The sequence below is a fragment of the Sorex fumeus genome, unplaced genomic scaffold (genome assembly GCF_029834395.1).
Source record: "Sorex fumeus unplaced genomic scaffold, SorFum_2.1 ptg000002l, whole genome shotgun sequence".
Taxonomy (NCBI): domain Eukaryota; kingdom Metazoa; phylum Chordata; class Mammalia; order Eulipotyphla; family Soricidae; genus Sorex; species Sorex fumeus.
In genome coordinates, this window is record NW_026606059.1 from 42977979 (window position 1) to 42990957 (window position 12979).

The following is a 12979-nucleotide window of genomic DNA, read 5'->3' on the forward strand; positions in this document are numbered from 1 at the left end:
GTGTACACAGGTTGTATAAGGTATGGGGCTGCCTTAACAACCTATGGATGCAAGACTGAGTGGGACTGAGCTAGAGATTTTGATTGGGGTGTGGTTGGGAGCCATGCTGTGGGTGCTGTATGCCTCTGCCCACTTTATTCACTTCCTTTCTTGCTAACATCCTAAGTTGTATTTCGCTGCTAATTTTCAAAACTAAATGATTTATGTAGGGCTCTATGGGGTGTGGCATACTGAAGCTAGATAGAGCGGTTGGGTGAGAAGGAAGGTTTATCTCTCAGGTGTCCTTGGGCTACTGTGGTGAAAATACGTACAGGCCTTCTGATCGGCCTGGATCCCTCAGCCCAGCTTGGGAAATAAATTGGAAGTCAACTTTAACTAATTTGGGGTGGGTGGTTCTGGGGTATTGGGATTTTTTTTTTTATTCTTTAGACATCATGAGGTACAGTTGCAGACTTACAAATTTTTGCACTTGGGTCTCAACTATAAAATGATCAAATACCCATCCCTCCACCAGTGGCCATTTCCCACCACCACGGATCCCAGTATTTTGTTTTTCAATGTTTTTTCTTTTCTATAATCTGGCAATATAGAGGCTCTCTGAACCCCCAAAGTGTGTGGTGACTGGAGAAAAATTATTCCTGGGAGGCAGAAAAAGGGCATAAGTGGCAGGTGGGATTTCCTGGGTGACTCCTTAAAAGGTGTGTTTATGACCCCGTTTTGGCTTTGTTTTCCCCTCAGAGGTTTTCAAGTTAAACACTGGAATGTGCATATTTGGAATATAAGCTAATACAAAATGAGAATAACTCCAAAGGATGGCAGAGACAAGGGCCGGGTAGATTTTCCCATGGTTGGAAGCCTGCCCTAACAGCTGGGGAGAAAGCAGCTGGGATTTTGAAGGATCACCAAGTCAATGATAGGTGGAGGGATCCCTTGGAGTCAGAGATGAGTGCTGAAAGTGGATAAAAGACGAATCCTGATGGCCTCTCAATACCTGCATTGCAAACTCCAAGGCCCATAAGTAAAGAGAAAGTATGAGGGACATTGTCTGCCGTAGAAGCAGGGGGAGGGGTGAGATGAGGGTGAAGGTGAGGGATACCGAGGACACTGATGGTGAAAAATATACATTGGTGGAGTGAGGGGTGTTTGATCATTCTGTGAATGTTTTTTAACTGTGATCATGTTGATTCCATATGAAATAACTAAGTAAATAAATAAATAAATAATTTAATTAATAAATAAATAAAACTGGAGTGTGAAGACATTAGCTGAGGTGATATCTGTTCATGGAGGGTCTTGTAGGAAGGATCTTTATAGGGAGGGTCCCCTACCTGGGTGATGTGTGAAGAGATTGGCTGAGGGTGTATCTGTTTAAGGAGGGTCTTGTGGGAAGAGTCTTTGTAGGGAGGGTCCCATGCCTGCGTGCATAAAATGTGGAGTCTGAAGCTCAGTGGCAAGGCAGCAGAGGAGAAGAGGAAACCTGAGTATCAGACCGGGGTCAGCTGCTTCCTGCATTCAGAAGACACTCCTTTGCTACCTGCAGTCATCTGCATCCAGAAGTGAACGCGGCGGCCATCTCTTCAGCCCAGACACTGACAGGAGCGCCTGAGTTTACCAGCACTCAAACGCGGGGGCCCCGCATTCCTGCAGCAACTCACACACGCCGACCATGATGATGCCCACCGCCTTCTACTTTGGCTACCAGAATGTGGAGCTGCTGTTTCCGGGCGTGGTGATGAACAGCCCCACGGACATGGTCCTGGCTGTCCTGGCGATCTTCATCCTGGCAGTCTGCTCTGAAGGACTCAAGCTGGCTCGAGAGAACCTTCCCTTGAGGGCAGCGAGTGGCCAGCGGTGGCAGCTGCTGAGCTGGCCTCACCTGGTGCAAACCTTGCTGCACGTCCTCCAGGTGCTCCTGACCTATGTGCTCATGCTGACCGTCATGACCTACAATGCCTACTTTGCGCTGGCCGTGCTGGTGGGGGTCAGTGTGGGGTACCTGCTTTTCCGCTGGAAGGAAACCATGCACGTGGACCCAGACTTGGAAGATCCTTGCCACTAACCTGGACACGCTGATGAGAGTGAGTGCCGGAGGTTTCTTGTCTTAGGGCATGAAGCACTCTCTCTTGTGGCTCCTGTCTTCAATCCCCATTCCCCATCTGCCTGCCCTGCCCCACCTCCACCCTCTTCTGTGAGAGAGGGTTTGAGCCTTAAGGGAACTGGCCCTTGGGTGCCCAGAACCCAAACATTGCAATAAAACAAGTTTGTCTTTGTCAACATTGTAGGCTGCATGGTGTGTGTTCTTGGTTGAGTTGTCTACAGTACTCATTGGGGCTGCTCAGTGCAGGCTTGTTGTCATTTATGTTAGGGCGTTGACCCAAGGACAGTAGATATAAGTGTCCGGATGGTTGCTCATACTTGGAATCTTTCTCATGAACGAGCGGGGAGAGGACAGCTGGAATAGAGAAAGGACCACTAAGAAATTGACTGTTGGAGGAATCAGTTGGGATGGGAGATATCTGCCCAAAGTAGATAGTGAACCAAACATGATAATCTCTCAGTATCTGTATTTCAAACCATAATGCCGAAAAGGAGAGAGAGAGAGAGAGAGAGAGAGAGAGAGAGAGAGAGAGAGAGAGAGAGAGAGAGAAAGAGAGTATGGGGAATACTCTCCGCCGTGGGGGAGGGTGGTGTAGGGGGTTATACTGGGGAGATTGGTGGTGAGGAATGTGCACTGGTGCAGGGATAGGTGTTTGATCATCGTGTGATTGCAACTCAAACATGAAAGACTGTAACTATATCTCATGGTGAATCAATAAGATTAGTAAAAAATAAAGTAAAATAAAAAAGTGAAGATGTAGAACCCAGGGGATTCATCTTGGCAAGTTGGTTATTGGTGATTCACACACCACTAGACTTCCCCACCAACACCATAGATGATCATCAGTGAAGCCACGGGTTTGCCTGAATTAAACTACCCTGTGTTAATTAAAATCAGTGGTTTATTTTTAATATTCATTTATTTATTCTAATATTAAAATGAATAATTCCTTTTACAAATGAATCACCCTAGGTAGATTTTTATTTCCAAAAATCATGGACGGTAATCCAGTACTTTTGGTATCTCACCTTAGGTCATATGTATTAGCAGGTAAGTAAATTAGAGCTATGGGGCTTCTTGAAGAAATTAAGTTTGAATGGATGGATTGGGGTGGGGGAATTGCATACCTGTGCAAAAGTGTGGGTGTACACAGGTTGTATAAGGTATGGGGCTGCCTTAACAACCTATGGATGCAAGACTGAGTGGGACTGAGCTAGAGATTTTGATTGGGGTGTGGTTGGGAGCCATGCTGTGGGTGCTGTATGCCTCTGCCCACTTTATTCACTTCCTTTCTTGCTAACATCCTAAGTTGTATTTCGCTGCTAATTTTCAAAACTAAATGATTTATGTAGGGCTCTATGGGGTGTGGCATACTGAAGCTAGATAGAGCGGTTGGGTGAGAAGGAAGGTTTATCTCTCAGGTGTCCTTGGGCTACTGTGGTGAAAATACGTACAGGCCTTCTGATCGGCCTGGATCCCTCAGCCCAGCTTGGGAAATAAATTGGAAGTCAACTTTAACTAATTTGGGGTGGGTGGTTCTGGGGTATTGGGATTTTTTTTTTTATTCTTTAGACATCATGAGGTACAGTTGCAGACTTACAAATTTTTGCACTTGGGTCTCAACTATAAAATGATCAAATACCCATCCCTCCACCAGTGGCCATTTCCCACCACCACGGATCCCAGTATTTTGTTTTTCAATGTTTTTTCTTTTCTATAATCTGGCAATATAGAGGCTCTCTGAACCCCCAAAGTGTGTGGTGACTGGAGAAAAATTATTCCTGGGAGGCAGAAAAAGGGCATAAGTGGCAGGTGGGATTTCCTGGGTGACTCCTTAAAAGGTGTGTTTATGACCCCGTTTTGGCTTTGATTCCCCCTCAGAGGTTTTCAAGTTAAACACTGGAATGTGCATATGTGGAATATAAGCTAATACAAAATGAGAATAACTCCAAAGGATGGCAGAGACAAGGGCCGGGTAGATTTTCCCATGGTTGGAAGCCTGCCCTAACAGCTGGGGAGAAAGCAGCTGGGATTTTGAAGGATCACCAAGTCAATGATAGGTGGAGGGATCCCTTGGAGTCAGAGATGAGTGCTGAAAGTGGATAAAAGACGAATCATGATGGCCTCTCAATACCTGCATTGCAAACTCCAAGGCCCATAAGTAAAGAGAAAGTATGAGGGACATTGTCTGCCGTAGAAGCAGGGGGAGGGGTGAGATGAGGGTGAAGGTGAGGGATACCGAGGACACTGATGGTGAAAAATATACATTGGTGGAGTGAGGGGTGTTTGATCATTCTGTGAATGTTTTTTAACTGTGATCATGTTGATTCCATATGAAATAACTAAGTAAATAAATAAATAAATAAATAATTTAATTAATAAATAAATAAAACTGGAGTGTGAAGACATTAGCTGAGGTGATATCTGTTCATGGAGGGTCTTGTAGGAAGGATCTTTATAGGGAGGGTCCTCTACCTGTGTGATGTGTGAAGAGATTGGCTGAGGGTGTATCTGTTTAGGGAGGGTCTTGTGGGAAGGGTCTTTGTAGGGAGGGTCCCATGCCTGCGTGCATAAAATGTGGAGTCTGAAGCTCAGTGGCAAGGCAGCAGAGGAGAAGAGGAAACCTGAGTATCAGACCGGGGTCAGCTGCTTCCTGCATTCAGAAGACACTCCTTTGCTACCTGCAGTCATCTGCATCCAGAAGTGAACGCGGCGGCCATCTCTTCAGCCCAGACACTGACAGGAGCGCCTGAGTTTACCAGCACTCAAACGCGGGGGCCCCGCATTCCTGCAGCAACTCCCACACGCCGACCATGATGATGCCCACCGCCTTCTACTTTGGCTACCAGAATGTGGAGCTGCTGTTTCCGGGCGTGGTGATGAACAGCCCCACGGACATGGTCCTGGCTGTCCTGGCGATCTTCATCCTGGCAGTCTGCTCTGAAGGACTCAAGCTGGCTCGAGAGAACCTTCCCTTGAGGGCAGCGAGTGGCCAGCGGTGGCAGCTGCTGAGCTGGCCTCACCTGGTGCAAACCTTGCTGCACGTCCTCCAGGTGCTCCTGACCTATGTGCTCATGCTGACCGTCATGACCTACAATGCCTACTTTGCGCTGGCCGTGCTGGTGGGGGTCAGTGTGGGGTACCTGCTTTTCCGCTGGAAGAAAACCATGCACGTGGACCCAGACTTGGAAGATCCTTGCCACTAACCTGGACACGCTGATGAGAGTGAGTGCCGGAGGTTTCTTGTCTTAGGGCATGAAGCACTCTCTCTTGTGGCTCCTGTCTTCAATCCCCATTCCCCATCTGCCTGCCCTGCCCCACCTCCACCCTCTTCTGTGAGAGAGGGTTTGAGCCTTAAGGGAACTGGCCCTTGGGTGCCCAGAACCCAAACATTGCAATAAAACAAGTTTGTCTTTGTCAACATTGTAGGCTGCATGGTGTGTGTTCTTGGTTGAGGTATCTACAGTACTCATTGGGGCTGCTCAGTGCAGGTTTGTTGTCATTTATGTTAGGGCGTAGACCCAAGGACAGTAGATATAAGTGTCCGGATGGTTGCTCATACATGGAATCTTTCTCATGAACGAGCGGGGAGAGGACAGCTGGAATAGAGAAAGGACCACTAAGAAATTGATTGTTGGAGGAATCAGTTGGGATGGGAGATATCTGCCCAAAGTAGATAGTGAACCAAACATGATAATCTCTCAGTATCTGTATTTCAAACCATAATGCCGAAAAGGAGAGAGAGAGAGAGAGAGAGAGAGAGAGAGAGAGAGAGAGAGAGAGAGAAAGAGAGTATGGGGAATACTCTCCGCCGTGGGGGAGGGTGGAGTAGGGGGTTATACTGGGGAGATTGGTGGTGAGGAATGTGCACTGGTGCAGGGATAGGTGTTTGATCATCGTGTGATTGCAACTCAAACATGAAAGATTGTAACTATATCTCATGGTGAATCAATAAGATTAGTAAAAAATAAAGTAAAATAAAAAAGTGAAGATGTAGAACCCAGGGGATTCATCTTGGCAAGTTGGCTATTGGTGATTCACACACCACTAGACTTCCCCACCAACACCATAGATGATCATCAGTGAAGCCACGGGTTTGCCTGAATTAAACTACCCTGTATTAATTAAATCAGTGGTTTATTTTTAATATTCATTTATTTATTCAAATATTAAAATGAATAATTCCTTTTACAAATGATCACCCTAGGTAGATTTTTATTTCCAAAAATCATGGACGGTAATCCAGTACTTTTGGAATCTCACCTTAGGTCATATGTATTAGCAGGTAAGTAAATTAGAGCTATGGGGCTTCTTGAAGAAATTAAGTTTGAATGGATGGATTGGGGTGGGGGAATTGCGTACCTGTGCAAAAGTGTGGGTGTACACAGGTTGTATAAGGTATGGGGCTGCCTTACCAACCTATGGATGCAAGACTGAGTGGGACTGAGCTAGAGATTTTGATTGGGGTGTGGTTGGGAGCCATGCTGTGGGTGCTGTATGCCTCTGCCCACTTTATTCACTTCCTTTCTTACTAACATCCTAAGTTGTATTTCGCTGCTAATTTTCAAAAATAAATGATTTATGTAGGGCTCTATGGGGTGTGGCATACTGAAGCTAGATAGAGCGGTTGGGTGAGAAGGAAGGTTTACCTCTCAGGTGTCCTTGGGCTACTGTGGTGAAAATACGTACAGGCCTTCTGATCGGCCTGGATCCCTCAGCCCAGCTTGGGAAATAAATTGGAAGTCAACTTTAACTAATTTGGGGTGGGTGGTTCTGGGGTATTGGGATTTTTTTTTTTATTCTTTAGACATCATGAGGTACAGTTGCAGACTTACAAATTTTTGCACTTGGGTCTCAACTATAAAATGATCAAATACCCATCCCTCCACCAGTGGCCATTTCCCACCACCACGGATCCCAGTATTTTGTTTTTCAATGTTTTTTCTTTTCTATAATCTGGCAATATAGAGGCTCTCTGAACCCCCAAAGTGTGTGGTGACTGGAGAAAAATTATTCCTGGGAGGCAGAAAAAGGGCATAAGTGGCAGGTGGGATTTCCTGGGTGACTCCTTAAAAGGTGTGTTTATGACCCCGTTTTGGCTTTGTTTTCCCCTCAGAGGTTTTCAAGTTAAACACTGGAATGTGCATATGTGGAATATAAGCTAATACAAAATGAGAATAACTCCAAAGGATGGCAGAGACAAGGGCCGGGTAGATTTTCCCATGGTTGGAAGCCTGCCCTAACAGCTGGGGAGAAAGCAGCTGGGATTTTGAAGGATCACCAAGTCAATGATAGGTGGAGGGATCCCTTGGAGTCAGAGATGAGTGCTGAAAGTGGATAAAAGACGAATCATGATGGCCTCTCAATACCTGCATTGCAAACTCCAAGGCCCATAAGTAAAGAGAAAGTATGAGGGACATTGTCTGCCGTAGAAGCAGGGGGAGGGGTGAGATGAGGGTGAAGGTGAGGGATACCGAGGACACTGATGGTGAAAAATATACATTGGTGGAGTGAGGGGTGTTTGATCATTCTGTGAATGTTTTTTAACTGTGATCATGTTGATTCCATATGAAATAACTAAGTAAATAAATAAATAAATAAATAATTTAATTAATAAATAAATAAAACTGGAGTGTGAAGACATTAGCTGAGGTGATATCTGTTCATGGAGGGTCTTGTAGGAAGGATCTTTATAGGGAGGGTCCCCTACCTGTGTGATGTGTGAAGAGATTGGCTGAGGGTGTATCTGTTTAGGGAGGGTCTTGTGGGAAGGGTCTTTGTAGGGAGGGTCCCATGCCTGCGTGCATAAAATGTGGAGTCTGAAGCTCAGTGGCAAGGCAGCAGAGGAGAAGAGGAAACCTGAGTATCAGACCGGGGTCAGCTGCTTCCTGCATTCAGAAGACACTCCTTTGCTACCTGCAGTCATCTGCATCCAGAAGTGAACGCGGCGGCCATCTCTTCAGCCCAGACACTGACAGGAGCGCCTGAGTTTACCAGCACTCAAACGCGGGGGCCCCGCATTCCTGCAGCAACTCACACACGCCGACCATGATGATGCCCACCGCCTTCTACTTTGGCTACCAGAATGTGGAGCTGCTGTTTCCGGGCGTGGTGATGAACAGCCCCACGGACATGGTCCTGGCTGTCCTGGCGATCTTCATCCTGGCAGTCTGCTCTGAAGGACTCAAGCTGGCTCGAGAGAACCTTCCCTTGAGGGCAGCGAGTGGCCAGCGGTGGCAGCTGCTGAGCTGGCCTCACCTGGTGCAAACCTTGCTGCACGTCCTCCAGGTGCTCCTGACCTATGTGCTCATGCTGACCGTCATGACCTACAATGCCTACTTTGCGCTGGCCGTGCTGGTGGGGGTCAGTGTGGGGTACCTGCTTTTCCGCTGGAAGGAAACCATGCACGTGGACCCAGACTTGGAAGATCCTTGCCACTAACCTGGACACGCTGATGAGAGTGAGTGCGGGAGGTTTCTTGTCTTAGGGCATGAAGCACTCTCTCTTGTGGCTCCTGTCTTCAATCCCCATTCCCCATCTGCCTGCCCTGCCCCACCTCCACCCTCTTCTGTGAGAGAGGGTTTGAGCCTTAAGGGAACTGGCCCTTGGGTGCCCAGAACCCAAACATTGCAATAAAACAAGTTTGTCTTTGTCAACATTGTAGGCTGCATGGTGTGTGTTCTTGGTTGAGGTGTCTACAGTACTCATTGGGGCTGCTCAGTGCAGGCTTGTTGTCATTTATGTTAGGGCGTAGACCCAAGGACAGTAGATATAAGTGTCCGGATGGTTGCTCATACTTGGAATCTTTCTCATGAACGAGCGGGGAGAGGACAGCTGGAATAGAGAAAGGACCACTAAGAAATTGATTGTTGGAGGAATCAGTTGGGATGGGAGATATCTGCCCAAAGTAGATAGTGAACCAAACATGATAATCTCTCAGTATCTGTATTTCAAACCATAATGCCGAAAAGGAGAGAGAGAGAGAGAGAGAGAGAGAGAGAGAGAGAGAGAGAGAGAGAGAGAGAGAGAAAGAGAGTATGGGGAATACTCTCCGCCGTGGGGGAGGGTGGAGTAGGGGGTTATACTGGGGAGATTGGTGGTGAGGAATGTGCACTGGTGCAGGGATAGGTGTTTGATCATCGTGTGATTGCAACTCAAACATGAAAGACTGTAACTATATCTCATGGTGAATCAATAAGATTAGTAAAAAATAAAGTAAAATAAAAAAGTGAAGATGTAGAACCCAGGGGATTCATCTTGGCAAGTTGGTTATTGGTGATTCACACACCACTAGACTTCCCCACCAACACCATAGATGATCATCAGTGAAGCCACGGGTTTGCCTGAATTAAACTACCCTGTGTTAATTAAAATCAGTGGTTTATTTTTAATATTCATTTATTTATTCTAATATTAAAATGAATAATTCCTTTTACAAATGAATCACCCTAGGTAGATTTTTATTTCCATAAATCATGGACGGTAATCCAGTACTTTTGGTATCTCACCTTAGGTCATATGTATTAGCAGGTAAGTAAATTAGAGCTATGGGGCTTCTTGAAGAAATTAAGTTTGAATGGATGGATTGGGGTGGGGGAATTGCGTACCTGTGCAAAAGTGTGGGTGTACACAGGTTGTATAAGGTATGGGGCTGCCTTAACAACCTATGGATGCAAGACTGAGTGGGACTGAGCTAGAGATTTTGATTGGGGTGTGGTTGGGAGCCATGCTGTGGGTGCTGTATGCCTCTGCCCACTTTATTCACTTCCTTTCTTACTAACATCCTAAGTTGTATTTCGCTGCTAATTTTCAAAAATAAATGATTTATGTAGGGCTCTATGGGGTGTGGCATACTGAAGCTAGATAGAGCGGTTGGGTCAGAAGGAAGGTTTATCTCTCAGGTGTCCTTGGGCTACTGTGGTGAAAATACGTACAGGCCTTCTGATCGGCCTGGATCCCTCAGCCCAGCTTGGGAAATAAATTGGAAGTCAACTTTAACTAATTTGGGGTGGGTGGTTCTGGGGTATTGGGATTTTTTTTTTTATTCTTTAGACATCATGAGGTACAGTTGCAGACTTACAAATTTTTGCACTTGGGTCTCAACTATAAAATGATCAAATACCCATCCCTCCACCAGTGCCCATTTCCCACCACCACGGATCCCAGTATTTTGTTTTTCAATGTTTTTACTTTTCTATAATCTGGCAATATAGAGGCTCTCTGAACCCCCAAAGTGTGTGGTGACTGGAGAAAAATTATTCCTGGGAGGCAGAAAAAGGGCATAAGTGGCAGGTGGGATTTCCTGGGTGACTCCTTAAAAGGTGTGTTTATGACCCCGTTTTGGCTTTGTTTTCCCCTCAGAGGTTTTCAAGTTAAACACTGGAATGTGCATATGTGGAATATAAGCTAATACAAAATGAGAATAACTCCAAAGGATGGCAGAGACAAGGGCCGGGTAGATTTTCCCATGGTTGGAAGCCTGCCCTAACAGCTGGGGAGAAAGCAGCTGGGATTTTGAAGGATCACCAAGTCAATGATAGGTGGAGGGATCCCTTGGAGTCAGAGATGAGTGCTGAAAGTGGATAAAAGACGAATCCTGATGGCCTCTCAATACCTGCATTGCAAACTCCAAGGCCCATAAGTAAAGAGAAAGTATGAGGGACATTGTCTGCCGTAGAAGCAGGGGGAGGGGTGAGATGAGGGTGAAGGTGAGGGATACCGAGGACACTGATGGTGAAAAATATACATTGGTGGAGTGAGGGGTGTTTGATCATTCTGTGAATGTTTTTTAACTGTGATCATGTTGATTCCATATGAAATAACTAAGTAAATAAATAAATAAATAATTTAATTAATAAATAAATAAAACTGGAGTGTGAAGACATTAGCTGAGGTGATATCTGTTCATGGAGGGTCTTGTAGGAAGGATCTTTATAGGGAGGGTCCCCTACCTGTGTGATGTGTGAAGAGATTGGCTGAGGGTGTATCTGTTTAGGGAGGGTCTTGTGGGAAGAGTCTTTGTAGGGAGGGTCCCATGCCTGCGTGCATAAAATGTGGAGTCTGAAGCTCAGTGGCAAGGCAGCAGAGGAGAAGAGGAAACCTGAGTATCAGACCGGGGTCAGCTGCTTCCTGCATTCAGAAGACACTCCTTTGCTACCTGCAGTCATCTGCATCCAGAAGTGAACGCGGCGGCCATCTCTTCAGCCCAGACACTGACAGGAGCGCCTGAGTTTACCAGCACTCAAACGCGGGGTCCCCGCATTCCTGCAGCAACTCACACACGCCGACCATGATGATGCCCACCGCCTTCTACTTTGGCTACCAGAATGTGGAGCTGCTGTTTCCGGGCGTGGTGATGAACAGCCCCACGGACATGGTCCTGGCTGTCCTGGCGATCTTCATCCTGGCAGTCTGCTCTGAAGGACTCAAGCTGGCTCGAGAGAACCTTCCCTTGAGGGCAGCGAGTGGCCAGCGGTGGCAGCTGCTGAGCTGGCCTCACCTGGTGCAAACCTTGCTGCACGTCCTCCAGGTGCTCCTGACCTATGTGCTCATGCTGACCGTCATGACCTACAATGCCTACTTTGCGCTGGCCGTGCTGGTGGGGGTCAGTGTGGGGTACCTGCTTTTCCGCTGGAAGAAAACCATGCACGTGGACCCAGACTTGGAAGATCCTTGCCACTAACCTGGACACGCTGATGAGAGTGAGTGCCGGAGGTTTCTTGTCTTAGGGCATGAAGCACTCTCTCTTGTGGCTCCTGTCTTCAATCCCCATTCCCCATCTGCCTGCCCTGCCCCACCTCCACCCTCTTCTGTGAGAGAGGGTTTGAGCCTTAAGGGAACTGGCCCTTGGGTGCCCAGAACCCAAACATTGCAATAAAACAAGTTTGTCTTTGTCAACATTGTAGGCTGCATGGTGTGTGTTCTTGGTTGAGGTGTCTACAGTACTCATTGGGGCTGCTCAGTGCAGGCTTGTTGTCATTTATGTTAGGGCGTAGACCCAAGGACAGTAGATATAAGTGTCCGGATGGTTGCTCATACTTGGAATCTTTCTCATGAACGAGCGGGGAGAGGACAGCTGGAATAGAGAAAGGACCACTAAGAAATTGATTGTTGGAGGAATCAGTTGGGATGGGAGATATCTGCCCAAAGTAGATAGTGAACCAAACATGATAATCTCTCAGTATCTGTATTTCAAACCATAATGCCGAAAAGGAGAGAGAGAGAGAGAGAGAGAGAGAGAGAGAGAGAGAGAGAGAGAGAGAAAGAGAGTATGGGGAATACTCTCCGCCGTGGGGGAGGGTGGAGTAGGGGGTTATACTGGGGAGATTGGTGGTGAGGAATGTGCACTGGTGCAGGGATAGGTGTTTGATCATCGTGTGATTGCAACTCAAACATGAAAGACTGTAACTATATCTCATGGTGAATCAATAAGATTAGTAAAAAATAAAGTAAAATAAAAAAGTGAAGATGTAGAACCCAGGGGATTCATCTTGGCAAGTTGGTTATTGGTGATTCACACACCACTAGACTTCCCCACCAACACCATAGATGATCATCAGTGAAGCCACGGGTTTGCCTGAATTAAACTACCCTGTGTTAATTAAAATCAGTGGTTTGTTTTTAATATTCATTTATTTATTCAAATATTAAAATGAATAATTCCTTTTACAAATGATCACCCTAGGTAGATTTTTGTTTCCAAAAATCATGGACGGTAATCCAGTACTTTTGGTATCTCACCTTAGGTCATATGTATTAGCAGGTAAGTAAATTAGAGCTATGGGGCTTCTTGAAGAAATTAAGTTTGAATGGATGGATTGGGGTGGGGGAATTGCGTACCTGTGCAAAAGTGTGGGTGTACACAGGTTGTATAAGGTATGG

The 12979-nt window shown here is 46.3% G+C and overlaps 4 protein-coding genes across 4 annotated transcripts; all 4 read left to right on the forward strand.

Annotated features, from left to right (window-relative positions):
• Positions 1-1666: 1666 nt before the first annotated feature.
• Positions 1667-2059, forward strand: LOC130022235 (high affinity copper uptake protein 1-like). Its single transcript, XM_056112991.1, has one exon. The coding sequence runs from the start codon at positions 1667-1669 to the stop codon at positions 2057-2059; it is 393 nt and encodes a 130-aa protein (XP_055968966.1).
• A 2852-nt stretch (positions 2060-4911) lies between these two features.
• LOC130022247 (high affinity copper uptake protein 1-like) lies at positions 4912-5304 on the forward strand. The gene has a single exon (XM_056113002.1). It carries the CDS (start codon positions 4912-4914, stop codon positions 5302-5304), a length of 393 nt encoding a protein of 130 aa, XP_055968977.1.
• Positions 5305-8146: 2842 nt separating this feature from the next.
• LOC130022258 (high affinity copper uptake protein 1-like) lies at positions 8147-8539 on the forward strand. The gene has a single exon (XM_056113011.1). It carries the CDS (start codon positions 8147-8149, stop codon positions 8537-8539), a length of 393 nt encoding a protein of 130 aa, XP_055968986.1.
• A 2848-nt stretch (positions 8540-11387) lies between these two features.
• On the forward strand, positions 11388-11780 carry LOC130022269 (high affinity copper uptake protein 1-like). Its single transcript, XM_056113021.1, has one exon. The coding sequence runs from the start codon at positions 11388-11390 to the stop codon at positions 11778-11780; it is 393 nt and encodes a 130-aa protein (XP_055968996.1).
• The last annotated feature ends 1199 nt before the right edge of the window (positions 11781-12979 follow it).